The sequence below is a fragment of the Megalobrama amblycephala genome, linkage group LG4 (assembly GCF_018812025.1).
Source record: "Megalobrama amblycephala isolate DHTTF-2021 linkage group LG4, ASM1881202v1, whole genome shotgun sequence".
Lineage (NCBI taxonomy): Eukaryota > Metazoa > Chordata > Actinopteri > Cypriniformes > Xenocyprididae > Megalobrama > Megalobrama amblycephala.
Genome location: NC_063047.1, coordinates 55,696,416 through 55,713,912, shown reverse-complemented (window position 1 = coordinate 55,713,912; position 17,497 = coordinate 55,696,416). Strand labels below are relative to the sequence as shown.

At 42.8% G+C, this 17,497-nt stretch overlaps 1 protein-coding gene across 6 annotated transcripts in view; it reads left to right on the top strand.

Moving 5' to 3' along the window:
* Positions 1–17,497, top strand: part of LOC125267993 (zona pellucida sperm-binding protein 3-like) — a 51,593-nt gene that overhangs the window by 17,761 nt on the left and 16,335 nt on the right. Inside the window, exon 4 of one of the 6 annotated variants that reach the window (XM_048190130.1) lies at positions 451–1,365. The exons of the other annotated variants lie outside the window; for them this stretch is intronic. Coding sequence (XP_048046087.1) covers positions 451–701 — 251 coding nt within the window. The 3' untranslated portion in view covers positions 702–1,365. Of the gene's footprint in view, positions 1–450; positions 1,366–17,497 lie in introns of those variants that run through there. 6 annotated transcript variants of the gene reach the window in all.

Here is a 17,497-nt window from a genome sequence, read left to right as displayed (position 1 = left end):
TATGCTAGTATGTAGATGGCTTCATGGCTTACAGACATGGACTAAAAGCCACAATATGCAGTTAACCTATTTGTAATTTCCTTTAATATCCTTTAAAGCTGCAGTCCATAACTTTTTGCACTCTAGCGGTTAATAAATGGAACTGCATGCGTCTTGCAGAAGAACACTGTAGCTGGAGCTACTTCTCTCTGTTTATGTCTATGACAAGTCATGCAGATATTGTGCTACTCTGCAGCGGTACAACCCAAACCAGTCTAAGATAGTCAGAATATAAATGCTTATTATAGGTGTACTGTAATGAATCAGGATAAGACACACAACACGGTTTGGAAAATGAATTCATGATGTACTCGCTCATTATATAATTTTTGGACATTTTGAACACACAAAGTTACGGACAGCAGCTTTAAGTAGAATGGTCACACTTGGTTTGCATTACTTCTGGTGCAGGTGATTGGCACTCTGAACGGGCCTCTGCTGTGTACTTCTTGGGTGACATCATAAACATGGAAGCCTCAGTTCATCTGGGTCATCACGTTAGCCTCCGCATATATTTTGAGAGCTGTGTTGCCACGGTGACTCCAGATATGAACTCTGTCCCCAGATACACGTTTATTGAAAATCATGGCTGGGTACATTCATCAGGGTTTGTTTTTTTTTCTTCAATTTATTTCACTCAGAACATCTTAGCAACTGCATAGAAATGCCCAAGCAACCACCATAGCATAGTTTTCTGCAGGCAAACACCACTCACTCAATTGTATTGTAGCTGAGATGGTCCTCACTGCAGAACACGAGATCCAGCTCCTCCCACTTTACATACCCTAAACCAACCCGTCTCCACCCCCTGATCTCTAAACCTACCCATCTCCACCCCCTGGATCTGAATCCTGGATCTCGAGTTCTGCAGTGAGGGACTTTTGGAGTAGTTGGGGTTTCTTGTACTGATAAATGGCGCCATCTTGTGGGCGCAAGACCGCAGTTAAAGCACTCTGTCTGAGGGGAGATGAGACAACAACGGTGTTCAAAGATAAAATAATTTAACTCTGTAAATTAGTAAACTTTAACCATAAATACATAAATTAGATGTTATAGCTTGATATGTTCAAACTTGGTGCTAAAAATAGAGACAAACTTGTCAAGTCATGTACCAAAAAATATGTAATTTTGCATTTTAAATAAAACAGCCATGAATGAGTGCATGTTGAGAAAAAAATCGCTGAAATTAATTCTCTTTCTGTTGTCTATGCTCATTAGGCTATGTTTCCTTCACGTACTATCGGAATTATCGAGTTTCCTAGTTAAAAATGACCATGAACAATCTCTCAGGTAGTTTTTACCACAGATATATACACTGCGTTCCAAATTATTATGCAAGTGACATATCAGTAAGATTTCAGTAGAATAAACATTTAGATTTTAGTTTTTCTAAAAAAAAATGTTTTATCCATGTCTTTTTAGATAACTGGTATCAATCTCAGACAAAATAATTTGCCAGGTCTATGGAAACCCTACTTAGAGGTTGTTCCACATTATTAAGCAAGTCACATATATGGGGAGGAAGAAAGATCTTTCTGAAGATGAAAAGCATGAAATGGTGCAATGTTGTACAAAAGGCATGAAAACAACTAATATTTTGTGAAACTGAATGGAGATTATCAAATTATCAAAAGATTTCTGAGTGATCCAGAGCACAGCAGAACTCGTTTAGATAAAGGCTTATTAATGACAGTTCCTGTCAAAAAAATTAATTGTATTAAAAGGGCAGCTATAAAAAAAAGCCAGTATTGAGCAGCAAACAGGTATTTGAAGCTGCTGATATCTCTGGAGTCTCAAGAAGCTCTCCATGCTGGCTGGCAGTTGTGTGTAAAGATGCATTTCAGCCATCACTAACCAAACCTCACAAAGAGAAACATTTTTTTGCACAACATTGGACCATTTCATGCTTTTCATCTTCAGAAAGATCTTTCTTCCTCTCCATATGGCATGAGAACTGTTACTTGCTTAATAATGTGGAACAACCTCTAAGTAGGGTTTCCATAGACCTAAGTAGACCTGGCAAATTATTTTGTCTGAGATTGATACCAGTTATCTAAAAAGAGATGGATAAATAAACAAACATACATTTTCTTAGGAAAAACTAAAATCTGAATGTTTATTCTACTGAAATCTTACTGATGTGTCACTTGCATAATAATTTGGAACGCGGTGTATACATAGATGCCTCATTAGCGGTTGTTTCTATGGGCCAGCGTGACTGCAATTATGCCCATTGAGTGGCAAAAAGTGAGGCATTGGTTTTCAGCGTGAATGCTGTGAAGAACATACAAAACGCATTCAAACGGCAAAGAGCTTTGCGAGTGACTGTACAAATAGATCTGACAAGAAATCTAAGGTATATTTTTAGAGATTGTCAAAAGCTAAAGAAAAGAGAAGCAAACATTGGATCACTGCAATTCACAGAAATGACTGGATACTGTTATCATTTTTCCAATATGTTGAATTTTGGGGGTAAAATCGTACCCTGTATATTGTATTGTTATATATTGTATTGACAACTCATAAGATGGTAAAAAATTGATATTCTATATAATTGGGTGTTTTTAATTGTCTGGCTATCACCAGACCAAGCTCAATTTAAAATTGAACATTGGTCTGGGGAGTTTACTATATATTTCCTACTGCACAAGAGGCGTGATCAACGAGCATTATTCACACAATTGGATAGTCCTTCAACCAATCGGATCAACGATCCGGGTGACGTACTTTTGCAGAGCGATGTGAAAACTCCAGACAGGCTTAGTTTGTATTGGTTTGTAGCAGTGTTGCCAGATGTACGATAATTATCGTATTTGTACGATAATTTTGACCTCTGTACGATGTACGATCAATAATGAAAAAAATCCCATAATGTACGATAATTTCAGTATTTTGTGACACTTAAAATGATGGTCGTTATAATCGGCTCATTGATCTAGCTGTGTGGTTCCTAACCTGAACTTTGTTAGGCACGTCATCTCATCTCATGTTACGTCTCGGCCAATCATTGTGGAGAATGAATCTCTCTCACAAGCTCAACCCTGCATCCCAATGTGCATACTGTCCACCCTATCCGCCCGAAATAGTATTGAAAATGACTATTATGTCACATACTATTTAGGATGGATGGTATGCACATTGAGACGCAGGCCAAGTTAACGTTTCTGCCGCGGCGCTTAGGTCAGTTGTTTCCCACTAAGGCACGCCTAATAATTATTTATGTATTGTGGTAATTTACAGTTCATGTCAAAAAGTTGTTGGTCTATAGATAAATAGCTGTATTCTGTACGTTTGACTCTCATGTCACCTTTATTTATACAGCTCTTTTTACAATGCAGATTGTGTCAAAGTATAGCTTTACAGAGATAGAGGGAACATAATTTTGGCTGTGCAGCAGCAAAAATAGTGTGATTGTCCAGCTTAAGTTAGTTCAGTATTGATTCTTTCCATTGTAAAAATCATTAGTTATTAATTTAATTCATTTACCTATACTAAAAAGTCGTGTACGATAATTTTCTTCCAAATATGATAATTTTGAGCTTCTGGTACGATAATTGTACATTTCCAATCTGGCAACACTGGTTTGTAGCATTGATCAGCAGTTTGCAGAAGCAGCAATGGCATCGAGCGATTTTTTTTGCAGGCTGTGCAAAAAAACATGAAAGTGAGTAGTATTTACTTCCAGTTGAGCGATTTGTTTGCTAAACTAAAGTCATTTAGCATTGTTGAGAGGTTAAAAGGAATTGGATTGACGGTCGTGCGAGAGACGTCATCGTGTTATACCCGCCCAGAGACATAGAAAGAGCTCTGTACCCACCAATAGCAAGCAAGGTGGATAAGCCAGTCTGTGATTGGTTCCCACAAAAGTGTAATAGATGCAGCAGAAATGAATGTACGGGTTTCCAGACTGAGTTGCTGGGCGAAATCAAATTGCCGGCAGATCAGGGTGGGTTTACCCAGTCTATGTTTTTAAATGAACACTGACAAAAACTAGAGAGTCTGGGAATGTGACGTCAGCAACGCATTGCATTCTGGGACTTTAGGTCACTGACAGTACAGTAGAGACTGGGAAGTAGTGGAGGAAGATGTTAAAATGTATATTTTACAGTTAAAAACATATTAGAATGGTGAACGCTGGCTGTGTTATTAACTATCTGCATATACTGACCAGCGTGGAAAATGGATGTGAAATGGAGCACCATTTTGTCCCATTTTCGGGACATTCTAAAACGTTTAATGTGGCTTAATGTAAGTAAACATCATACTAATAGCCCAGAATTTGAACGCAACGCATTTAATTTCACGTTAAACGGTTTCCTCCCATAGAAACTATGTACAGCAAAACAGATGAGCCCAGAATATGAACAGAACCCGTCTTATTACACGTTAAAGGGTTAATTCACCCAAAAATGAAAATTATGTCATAAATGACTCGCCCTCATGTCATTCCAAACCCGTAAGACCTCTGTTCATCTTTGGAACACAGTTTAAGATATTTTAGATTTAGTCCGAGAGCTTTCTGTCCCTCCATTGAAAATGTTTGTTTGTACGGTAGACTGTCCATGTCCAGAAAGGTAATAAAAACATCATCAAAGTAGTCCATGTGACATCAGTGGGTTAGTTAGAATTTGTTGAAGCATCGAAAAAACATTTTGGTCCAAAAATAACAAAAACTACGACTTTATTCAGCATTGTCTTCTCTTCCAGAATCCTTTCCATTGAATTGATTCCACTGAATTGAATTATCTGGTAGATATATCGGTGCCACTTAGTTATTAAAAACTGCAATAGAGAAATCACTTTGGTCCTGAGTGTGGTCCAATAGAAGGTGGCAGTATGATTTCTGTGCGTGTATATATCGTGTCCTGGCCACACGACTGAGCGATCGAATGAACACGAGATTCAAATATTAGTCAATTTATTACAAGCAGTACAAGCAGCGCTTTAAAAAATTAACGTAAATACAGTCGTTTTTTCATCTGGTGATTTGTATTTGTTGTCATCGTACGCTCCTGAGCGTGACCTAAAACATGGCGGCGACTACCCAGAATGCAACTCGCAGTGACGTAGTTTGCCAAGCTCTATACAAGTTTTAGTACTGGGTGATATATTGTAGTGACCCTGCAGTCAGCGCAAGCAGCCGGGTCCATGTACTTTTGTGTCCATTCCTTTTTCATTTTTTTAACCACGTCAAGAAAAACAAAAAACGAACGATTGTTGTATTTTTAAAATTTTAAAAAGGACAGTTTAAAGTCGAAGAAATGTCAATTTACAAGTTTTCTTTTGTAAAATTGTTGTTTCCCCCACACTTTCGAGAGCCATGTCTCTGAAACATAATACATGACAGGTGACCACCTGGCATAGCTGTCAACATTGAACACTGAAAATAAGGGAGATTTCCCGGAATCCATCTCCAAAATAAGGGATTTTTTTTATTTTTTATTTTTATTTTTTTTTATACACGATTATTACCCACAAACTTTTAAAAAAAGCACTAATCATTAACAGTCTAAAAACGACACAATATATATTAAAGAATGACAGACCAATGGATACGTTTAAAGTGCTTTATGAACAATGTAAACATTACTTACACATTTTCATTTGCTACAACATGTTTTAGCTTAATGTTGGGGGTAGAAGTGAGAAAGAGACAGACAGAAAAAATGTGTGAAAGAGGCAGTTGAACAAATGGATAGACAGTAAAGACAACCTTGTCACCCTTCATAGGCATAATTTGGACCTACATGGCTGCTTGTCAGGTAGTGGAAGGTGGTCTCCCATTTAGTCAAATATCGGCATAATGTCCTCTGTTTTGGTTGATGGGTAATTCTGTGATTTTGGCCATCGGCGTCCTGATCCATCATCGCACATCACTCATCTACTCTACTCTCCTTGAAGTTCACTTCCCGCTACTTTTTCCCTCTTCCTCCCGCCCACCGCCATAGATATACATAATAAAGGCTAGATGTCTTATGGCGGAGTCTCTAACGTCATCACCGGTGGCCATCTTGTCACAGGCTAGCTTTCTGTCGGACTCTGTCGGATACCTGATGTAAGGTTCGTGATCTGCACGAACACAAATACTCTTATCTCGCTGACATCTTGACGGATTTACAAATGGTTTGGTTTCTTACAAACATTATTAACGTGGCTATAATTTTGGATGCTTGAACATGTTGAAATTGCAGCTTTTCTTTTCGAAAAAAGAAGTCCCTTTCTCTCTCCCACACTCCTGCTTCTCCTGGCGTTTTATCCTGTCTCCGCACCAATCACTGGAATGAGAAACAGGTGTTCGTAATTTACATTTAACCCACTCACTTACCACGCGTCTCCCGACGCTCTCTCCAGTTGCAGACCTCGCTGAACCACGCCCCCCTCGCCACATACCCCCACCGCCCGACTCAGGCCGGGGAGCCATCCGGCCTGCAGCCCCCACCCCCCATTTCCGGAGAGGAAATCGGCCACAGCCATCTGAACACCCGGCCTGTGGACCACCTTGAACTTAAAGGGCTGTAAAGCCAGATACCAACGGGTGATCCGCGCGTTGGTATCCTTCATGCGGTGGAGCCACTGCAGAGGAGCGTGGTCCGAACAGAGGGTGAATTCCCGTCCCAGGAGATAATAACGGAGGGTGAGGACGGCCCACCTAATGGCAAGACACACTTTTTCTACGATGCTGTACTTGGCTTCTCTCTTGGAGAGCTTACGGCTAATGTACAGCACCGGCCGTTCCTCCCCCTCTATCTCCTGGGACAGGACAGCATCCAGCCCTCTGTCCGACGCGTCAGTCTGCAACAAAAAAGGGAGAGAAAAATCAGGAGAATGAAGCAGTGGCCCGCCACATAGAGCAGCCTTCACTTGGGTAAAGGCCTGCTGGCACAGCTCCGTCCACTGGACCGTATCTGGTGCATCCTTTTTAGTTAGATCAGTCAACGAGCTGGTGAGGTCAGAATAATTAGGTACAAACCTTCTATAATATCCCGCCAGCCCGAGGAACTGTCTAACCTCCTTTTTGGTCTTGGGGCGCGGACAGGTCGCAATTGCTGCTGTCTTATCAATTTGGGGACGCACCTGTCCATGCCCCAAGTGGAAGCCCAGATACCTTACTTCCACGCGCCCAATCGCACACTTCTTCGGGTTGGCCGTGAGCCCGGCTCCCCTCAGCGATCTCAGGACGGCCCTCAAATGCTGCATATGCCGCTGCCAGTCATTACTGAAGATAATAATATCATCCAGATAGGCAGCAGCATATGCACCATGGGGCCGCAAAATTTTATCCATGAGCCGCTGAAAGGTAGCCGGTGCCCCGAACAGCCCGAACGAAAGTGTAACAAATTGGTGTAATCCGAACGGCATCGTGAAAGCTGTCTTTTCTTTGGATAATGGCGACAAGGGGATCTGCCAATATCCCTTTGTTAAGTCCAGTGTCGAATAAAATCGAGCCGTACCGAGCCGGTCAAGCAATTCGTCCACCTGTGGCATTGGATACGCGTCGAATTTCGACACTGCGTTCACCTTGCGATAGTCCACACAGAACCGAACTGAGCCGTCCGTTTTGGGGACCAAAACTATCGGGCTCGCCCAGTTACTGCTGGACTCTTCTATTACTCCCATTTCAAGCATTTCCCCTAATTCCGCCTGAACTACCTTTTTCTTGTGTTCAGGCAATATACGGCCGGCTGTGAATCACCACGCCCGGCTCTGTCTCGATGTGGTGCTGAATGAGGTCAGTACGACCCGGTAGGGGAGAAAACACGTCAGCAAACTCTGCTTGTAACTTAGTTAAATCAGTGAGCTGGGAGGGCGAGAGGTGATCTCCCCCTGGAGCCAGAGCGAGGGATTGTTTTTTGACATTCGCCTCTGGCCCGAGATCATCCTCCCCGCTAATCACCGTCGCCAGCATCACTGATTCTGCCTCATTCCATTTTTTTAAGGAGGTTGAGGTGGTGAATTTGATGTGCTCCTCTCCTATCCGACCGTATTACCTCATAATCGAGATCCCCAACTTGCAGTGTAACCTCAAACGGTCCTTGCCACTTTGCCAGTAATTTTGAGCTTGAAGTGGGGAGCAATACAAGCACTTTATCTCCCGGTGAAAATTTGCATAAGTTAGTCCCCCTGTCATACAGTTGGCTCTGTTTGTGCTGGGCTTGTAACAAATTCTCCATGGATAGCCGCCCCAAAGTGTGGAGTTTTGCTCTCAAGTCCATCACATACTGAATTTCGTTTTTGGCCTGAGATGGTCCATCCTCCCAAGTCTCTCTTAGGACATCCAGCACCCCATGGGGCTGGCGTCCGCAACTTAGCGGAAATGTTGCGGAGAGCCACTGCTTCGGGGTATTGCGTTGCGTAATCCACAATGACTAATGCAAAGCGATGCCCCCTTGCTGATCGCTCTAATGGCCCGATGAGGTCCATACCAATTCTTTCGAAGGGGACCTGCATTAATGGGAGGGGGCGCAAGGGCGCTTTTGGAGCGGCCAGTGGATTCACCAACTGACATTCACGACAAGACGCACACCACCTGCGCACGTTCTCGTGAATGCCCGGCCAAAAGAATCGGGTCATGAGGCGATTTAGTGTTGCCGTTTGTCCTAAGTGTCCAGCCATTGGATTAGAATGAGCCGCGTGGAAAAGCATTTCCCTGCGGCTCTTTGGAACTAATAACTGGGTTGTATCCTCCTTTGTCTGAGTGTCTTGGGTCACTCGATACAACCTATCCTTTATGATCGCAAAATATGGATAATTCAGTGGGCGTCCAGGCTGGAGAGGCTGACCGTCGATAGTGCTGACCTTTTCAAAAGCGTGTTTTAATGTCTCGTCCTGAGACTGCTCCAGGGGAAAGTCATCGCGGTCCGATAGAATCAGTCTCCTGATTCCGCTCTGTTCCCCTGAGGCAGTACTCATTGGTCCCTGGTCAGTCTCCCCCACCTGCACGCGCACATCCTTATCCAGCGAATTTTTATTCCAAGAGGCATCAGAGCACAAACAACCCAATAAATTATTAAATGCAGGCCAATTCGTCCCCAAAATTATCGGATGCCGGAGGTGCGGGTTAACTGCCACCTCAACATTATGCTTTTGTCCCCTAAATTGGATAACGACTGGCACTATAGGATATTTCACCACATCCCCGTGCACACACCGAACCCTAACCATGCGGCTTGTATCCAATGCCCCGGATGAAATCAGGCTTTGATGCACCGAGGTTTGGTTACATCCTGAGTCCACCAAAGCCTGATAGGTACCCCCCTTGATACTCACAGGAATTTGGTACCCGCCAGCTTGACCAGGGGCGGCCTGCGGATCTTCCGGGACCCGGATCAACGTCCCGACCTCCATAATCGGACACCTGTCCACGAAATACTCCGGGTCCCCGCAACGCAAACAGGCCGGCCCAGACCTGCCCGCCGCTCTCGTGGCAGGGAGGGGGTTAAATGGTTGGCGCGGAGAGAGGGGAGAAGCAGGAGTGGGGTCCGGCCCGGCAGCAGATGGTCCCGCCCCCCTGGGCGGGACCCGAGGTCCGGAAAAGTATCCCTGTTCAGTCCGGCCCACGAGGAGGGCCGGGCGGACGAGACCTGGGGAGAGGGACAGGTTTAGAGAGAGAGGAGGATGAGGGAAGAGAAGGAGAGAGAGGCAGATGGAAGGGGTTCGCCGACCCCTGGGCACGCCACCATGTGGTCCTCCGCGAGGTGGATGGCCGAGTCCAGCGACGTGGGACGGTGGCACTGGACCCACTCGGCTGTTCTTCTGGACAGCCGAGTTATGAACTGCTCCAGCACCACCAGATCGATGACTTGCTCCACGTCGCCTCCCTCGGCCAGGAGCCATTTGCGGCAGGAGTCCCGGAGCTGTTGGGCCATCATGAAGGGCCGGCCGGACTCGCCCAACTCCAGTGAGCGGAACCGTTGGCGACCCACTGAAGGATGGCCCTCTTCAGGTCATCGAAGACCAGGAGGTTCTGTACAGGCAGCTGCTGCGCTGCCACCTGCGACTCACCCGAGAGTAGTGGGATGAGTCGCATGGGCCACTGATCCCGGGGCCAACCTGAAACCTCCGCGGACTTCTCGAAGAGGTCCAGGAAGGCCTCCGGGTCATCCAATGGGCCCATCTTGTTGAGGGGGGAGATGGGTGGGCACAGCCAGCTGTCCGGTGGTCTCCGTACGAACCTCCCGGTCGATACGGCTCCGGAACCTCTCGCGGTCTTCCTGCTGGACCTGAAAAATGGCCTGGAAACGGCGCTCCTGATCTGAATGGAGGTCCAGCAGGGCTTGATGTTGGTCTTGGTGTAAGACCGCGAGGGATGAAATGATGTCCGCAAACGGCACGGCGGAGGGCGTTTGCATGGCGGCAGCTCCCTTCTTCCTTCCCGGGTTTCGGCACCAGTGTAGTAATGTTCAAAGTTCGTGGGGAAGGAAGAGGACAAGGGTCGGCTTTTGACTGCTGACTGAGCTTTATTTAGTGTGTAAAAATGTCCAACAAAAGTCTGTGCAACGCACAACAACGAAAATAAACAATACACAACAGGGCTTCACTCCAGTATCGGTATAAACAATCCACAATAGGGCTTTTCTCCAGTGCTGTTGTCGTGCTCAGTGTCTCAGTCAGCAGTCTCTCTCTCTCTCCCACACTCCTGCTTCTCCTGGCGTTTTATCCTGTCTCCGCGCCAATTACTGGAATGAGAAACAGGTGTTTGTAATTTACATTTAACCCACTCACTTACCACGCTTCTCCCGACGCTCTCTCCAGTTGCAGACCTCGCTGAACCACGCCCCCCTCGCCACAAATATATATAATGTATTTCATGTTGCCATTCTGTACACTGAGTTTTAGTAGCCTATATATTGACTTAACATAAATACCAAGCGGCAACCTCCCCCAGTCTCTCGTGAAGCCAATACGGAAGTGACTTAAACTGTGATTCATCGACTGGCCGCTAGGGACAGGCTCCAAAAGAGAGCAGAATCTCATTGAGTCCCATGTTAAATTGGCCAAGTTTACAGCAGAAAAAAATGTTCAAATTGTGGTTTTGGTCTATACTGATCATTTTGCCCTTCATGACAACTGTGAGGGGGGTGATTTTTTTTTTTTTTTTCTAACTCATTCGTTTAAATTATATTAAGCCTTAAAGTTCTGCATAATTAAGGGCGTGGTCACTTGAGTGACAGGTAGATGCCGCTGCTGTCTGTGAGCTGTCACTTTACCTCAGCTAATTCCAGCCGCTGAATTTGGCATCTCAGCCGTATTTGTGCACGATTATTTTATAGAATTATAAAATATGGCTTGCTGCATAATATTCGAGACTGATGTGCATCTGTGTAGATGTGCATGCATGCGGAAGAAACAGAACACACGTTGTTGGATCGTGGCATTGGCTGAAAATTTTGTTTGTGAGATTTACTACAATGGCAATACCAGGAGGATATACAACTCTGACAGCACTGCTTGGATATTATAACTAAAACTGCTGCACTATTTTGAAAAAATATACTTTGGACACGGCTCATTTGTTTGTTAGATACGATCGTCAAGTCAAGTCAAGTCAAATTTATTTATATAGCACTTTTTACAATTGGTAATTGTTTCAAAGCAGCTTTACATATTAGAAGCACAGAAAAAAAAAGAGAAGTGGTTAAAAATAAGCTGTACAAGCAAGCGTGGTAATATGTAACATATACAAGCTGGTGCTACATTAAGCCAATGTCGGCTGACTCCCAGGGGTGGAAAAAAACCCCTAGGAGAAAAACCCAGCGTGTTAACACTGGGGAAAAAAGTCCTAGGAGGGAAAAAACCCCTTGGAAGATATATATAATATATGTAAATGGATATGGAGATCAAAATCTGAATTATACATTTGTATTATAGAGATTAAAAATAGATTATATATAAATATATGTAAGCGGATACGGGGATTAAAAATCTGAATTATAGATGCAGCCAGGACTGGATCTGTAGGCCCATTGTCTCCTGGGCTACGTTGTAGTCAGGTCTCCACAGGTTCTCCATCTGATCTGGATACGGCCTGGATCCAGCACCCGGCAAACGTCAGGATAAGCAAAGAGACAGATATTAGCGTAGATGCCATTCTTATTCTGATGTACAGGTATATCTAGTGTTATAGGAAATGTTCTCGGTTCCGGCCGACCTAATTATTGCAGCGTAACAATCCTTTAACGGATTTGAAAAATGTTAATGTATTGATAATGTGTTATGTGTATGCAAGAGCAAAGAGATGTGTTTTTAGTCTAGATTTAAACTGACAGAGTGTGTCTGCTTCCCGAACAATGCTAGGAAGATTGTTCCAGAGTTTAGGTGCTAAATAGGAAAAGGATCTGCCGCCTTCAGTTGATTTTGATATTCTGGGTATTATCAACTGGCCTGAATTCTGAGATCGCAATAGACGTGAGGGACTATAATGTGCCAAGAGCTCGCTTAGATATTGGGGAGCTAAACCATTTAGAGCTTTATAAGTAAGTAGCAAGATTTTAAAATCTATACGATGTTTAATAGGGAACCAATGTAATGTTGACAGAACTGGGCTAATATGGTCATACTTTCTGATTCTAGTAAGAACTCTAGCTGCCGCATTTTGGACCAACTGTAGTCTGTTTAAAAGCTGAGCAGAACAACCACCCAGTAGAGCGTTACAGTAATCTAGCCTTGAGGTCATGAATGCATGAATCAACTGTTCCGCATTTGTCATTGAGAGCATATGTCGTAATTTAGATATATTTTTTAGATGGAAGAAGGCGGTTTTACAGATACTAGAAACATGACTTTCAAATGAAAGATTGGTATCAAAGAGCACACCCAGGTTCCTAACTGAGGATGAAGATTTAATGGAGCACCCGTCAAGTGTTAGAGAGTATTCAAGGTTTTTTCGTGAGGAAGTTTTTGGTCCAAAGATTAGGATATCAGTTTTTTCTGAATTTAATAATAAGAAATTTCTTGTCATCCAGTTTTTAATGTCAGCTATGCATTCTGTTAGTTTTGTGAATTTGTAGGTTTCGTCAGGGCGCGAGGAAATATAGAGCTGAGTATCGTCAGCGTAGCAGTGAAAACTAACACCATGCTTCCTAATTATCTCTCCTAAGGGCAGCATGTACAGAGTGAAAAGCAACGGTCCTAGTACTGAGCCTTGTGGTACTCCATACTGAACTTGTGGTCGATACGACATCTCTTCATTAACTACTACAGACTGATAACGGTCAGATAAGTACGATTTGAACCATGCCAAAGCAATTCCACTAATGCCAATATAGTTTTCAAGTCTTTTTAAAAGAATGTTGTGATCGATAGTGTCAAAAGCAGCACTGAGATCCAATAACACTAATAGAGAAATACAGCCACGATCGGATGATAAGAGTAGATCGTTTGTAACTCTAACGAGAGCAGTCTCAGTACTATGGTATGGTCTAAATCCTGACTGGAAATCCTCACAGATTCCATTTCTTTCTAAAAAGGAGCACAGTTGTGTTGAAACTGCCTTTTCTAGTATCTTTGACAGAAAAGGTAGATTCGAGATTGGCCTGTAATTTACTAAATCTCTCGGATCTAATTGAGGTTTTTTAATAAGAGGTTTAATAATAGCCTGCTTAAAAGTTTTTGGCACGTATCCTAGTGTTAAAGATGAATTAATTATATCAAGAAGTGGACCTACGACCTCTGGAAGCATTTCTTTCAGTAGTTTAGTCGGCATTGGGTCTAACATACATGTTGTTGATTTTGAGGATTTGATAAGTTTAGATAATTCTTCCTCTCCTATAGCGGCGAATGATTCTAGTTTTACCTCAGGGACACTACAGTGCACTGTCTGAAGCGAAACTGTAGACGGTTGCATGTTTTTAATTTTCTCTCTTATGCCTCGTTTTCACTGAGCGGTACGGTTTGGTTCGGTACGGTACGGTACGCATTTTTTGCCGTTTCCATTGTCAAAAGTTGTGAATGGTACCCTAATTCCGAACCGTACCGTACCACTTTTTTGGGACCCTTTCGTTGGGGTACCAAGCACAACAGTACCGTACCAAACGGGTGGAGCTACACTCTGCAGAACGTTGATTGGTTGACAGAGAATCATCACTTGCGTGTGCTACAAGGAGAATAACAACACGAGGCGCTACACACAAATGTGGTCCAGGCAACGCGTGCAACGCGTGCATTTATAATCTTCACTTCATGTAGGTTATATAACAAAACAAAATATAAAACACAACCCTGCCTCTTTTCGTTTTTATTTAAAAAATATTAAACCTATTAATGTGAGGTTCAGGCAATATGTGCATGTATTCTGATTATCTTCACTGTATGTAGCCTATAATAAAATAAGACAAAACAACCTTCTCTTTTTGTTAAAAGTCAGTTTTAATTATCAATAATAACCATTATAAAAGTATAAGTATAAAATATGAGAAGCTATAGGCTACAATAAGAAATAAAGACAAGCAAATAATTCAGTTAAACGTAGCGCACGAAGTACAACGGTAAAATTAAATAAATATATAGTTATGAAACTTCACTTTGCCCTCAGCCAAAACGATTTGCCCGGGACCAAATTATAAATTCATGAGACCAAAGATTGCCCGTTATACAGAAGATGAATGATATCTCGTTTTTAACCACTACAGAGAGATCTGAGCCAGCGGCGAATGTCAGAAGGACTAGCCGAGGTACAGCTGCTCTCGGCCGGGTACATTAACACTGAGCGCCCGGTGATTGCCTGGATCTCACAACTCCGACAACGTCAGATCAAATTTTCAAATAGGCGCTATCTTTATAAATAAACCACAGAATTGCGATTTAAACAACTACATTCTCGCCTGAAAAACTTTTAAAACTACATTTCATGATACAATAAAATAGTTTTTAAATTACGCGGGTTTTCTCCTCCGCTCTCCGCTTACTGGTAGGTGCTGCTGCATAGACGTCTGAACTTTGCGTACTTGGTATTCTGAAATGCTGAATGTTGGTGTGCAGAAAGCAAAGCTCGTCTTCTTGTGACAGACAGCTTCAAGCCGAGAAGCAAGAACAAGATCTGCTGTATGTCCTCCATTGTTGTTTACTATATCGTTTTCTTCTTCGCGCAAGAATGACGTTGCTTACTATTTTCCGGCTACACCACGCCTATCAAGTAAGGGTACTGTTGGCAGTGGAAACGCAAGCCTGATCAGGGTGTACCGTTCCGAACCGTACCGAACTGTACCGCACCGAACCGTACCGCTCAGTGGAAACGAGGCATAATATTGTCAATCTTGCAAGCAAAGAAGTTCATAAAGTCATTACTGCTGTGCTCTTTGGAAACGTCAGCAGTTGAATCTCTGTTTCTAGTTAATTTAGCCACTGTGTCAAATAAATACCTAGGATTATGTTTTTCTATTAAGAGATTTGAAAAATAAGTAGATCTAGCCTTTCTTATAGCCGTTCTGTACTCAATCATTTTTTCTTCCTGCTACGTTCTGCTTTTCTCACAGCTCGTTTTAGAGCCTGAGTGTGCTCATCATACCACGGCGTTGGATTAGTTTCCTTAATCTTCTTTAGACGTAAAGGAGCGACTGCATCTAATGTGCTGGAAAAGAGAGAGCCAATAGTTTCTGTTGCAGCATCGAGTTCTTCTAAGTTGTCAGGTATACTAAGGCGATGAAACTGCTCGGGGAGATCATTTATAAAGCAATCTTTAGTGGTAGAAGTGATGGTTCTACCATATTTATGGCTGGGTGGTGGTTTTGTAGCCTTGGCTAACTGTATTATACATGAGACTAAATAATGATCTGATATATCATCGCTCTGCTGTAGAATTTCAACAGCATCAATATCAATTCCATGCGACAGTATTAGATCTAGGGTATGATTACGACAATGAGTGGGTCCTGACACGTGTTGTCTAACTCCAATAGAGTTTAAAATGTCTGCAAATGCCAATCCAAATGCGTCTTTATTATTATCTACATGGATATTAAAATCACCAACAAGGACTTTATCCGCAGCCAGTACTAACTCTGATAGAAAATCAGCAAATTCTTTGATAAAGTCAGTATGGTGCCCTGGTGGCCTGTATACAGTAGCCAGCACAAATGTCAACTTACATAATGTTACATAAAGCACCATCACTTCAAAGGAATTATATTTGAAATTCTTTTGAATGATTCTGAATATATTACTATAGATTACAGCAACACCTCCCCCTTTGCCTTTCTGTCGAGGATTGTGTCGATAATCATAACCTTGAGGACTAGACTCATTTAAAGTAATGTAATCGTCTGGTTTTAGCCAGGTTTCTGTCAAACACAGCAAGTCTAGTTTATTGTCTGTGATAATTTCATTTACGATAAGTGCTTTTGAAGAAATAGATCTAATATTCAGTAACCCAAGCCTTATCATTTGTTTATCTTATTTATCTGTGATTTTCATTTTTTGAACATCAATTAAATTTTTACCCTTAAAAGGTTTCGGAAGTTTTTTATATTTACTAGTTCGAGGTACAGACACAGTCTCTATGTGATAATATCTAGGTGAAAGAGTTTCTATGTGCTGTGAATTATTTGAGTTCTGTGACGTGAGGCGGCTAGCAGACGGTCGGTTTAGCCAGTTTGTCTGCGTCCTGATCTGGGCCCTGGTTTGTCATGGTTTAGCTCTAAGACTATTTGCCAAATTTCTAGATAGAAGAGCAGCACCATCCCGGGAGGGATGAATACCATCTCTTTTCAACAGATCAGGTCTGCCCCAAAAGCTTTTCCAATTGTCTATGAAACCTATATTATTCTGTGGACACCACTTAGACAGCCAGCCATTGAGTGATGATAACCTGCTAACTATCTCATCACTCCGACGAACAGGAAGAGGGCCAGAACAAATTACTTCTGCTGACATTGAATTTGCGAGTTCACACACCTCTTTAATGTTAATTTTAGTGATCTCCGACTGGCGAAGTCGAACATCATTTGTGCCGACGTGGATAATGATTTTAGAATATTTACGTTTAGCATTAGCCAGCACTTTTAAATTTGCTTTGATGTCAGGTGCTCTGGCCCCCGGCAAACATGTGACTATGGTGGCTGGTGTCTCTATTTTCACGTTCCGTGTAATAGAATCGCCAATAACTAGGGCACTTTCAACAGGATTCTCAGTGGGTGCGTCACTGAGTGGGGAGAACCTGTTTGATGTTCTAATCGGAACGGAAGAGTGGTGTTTGTTCTTGCCACTATGCCGCCTCACAGTCACCCAGTTAGCCTGCTGCGTGGCTTCTACAACCGGAACCGAATGTGCAGTGTTTACTAGGCTAGTCGCATCCAAAGCAGTATCTAAGGCCCTTTCATTCTCACTATCCTCAATTAAAGTTTGGATGCGTGTCTCTAATTCTGAGATTCTCTCTGTCAGCCTGACAATATCCCTGCATTTATCACATGTGTAAGTCTCACTGCTGACAGAAAGAGCTAAGCTGTACATGTTGCATTTAATACAC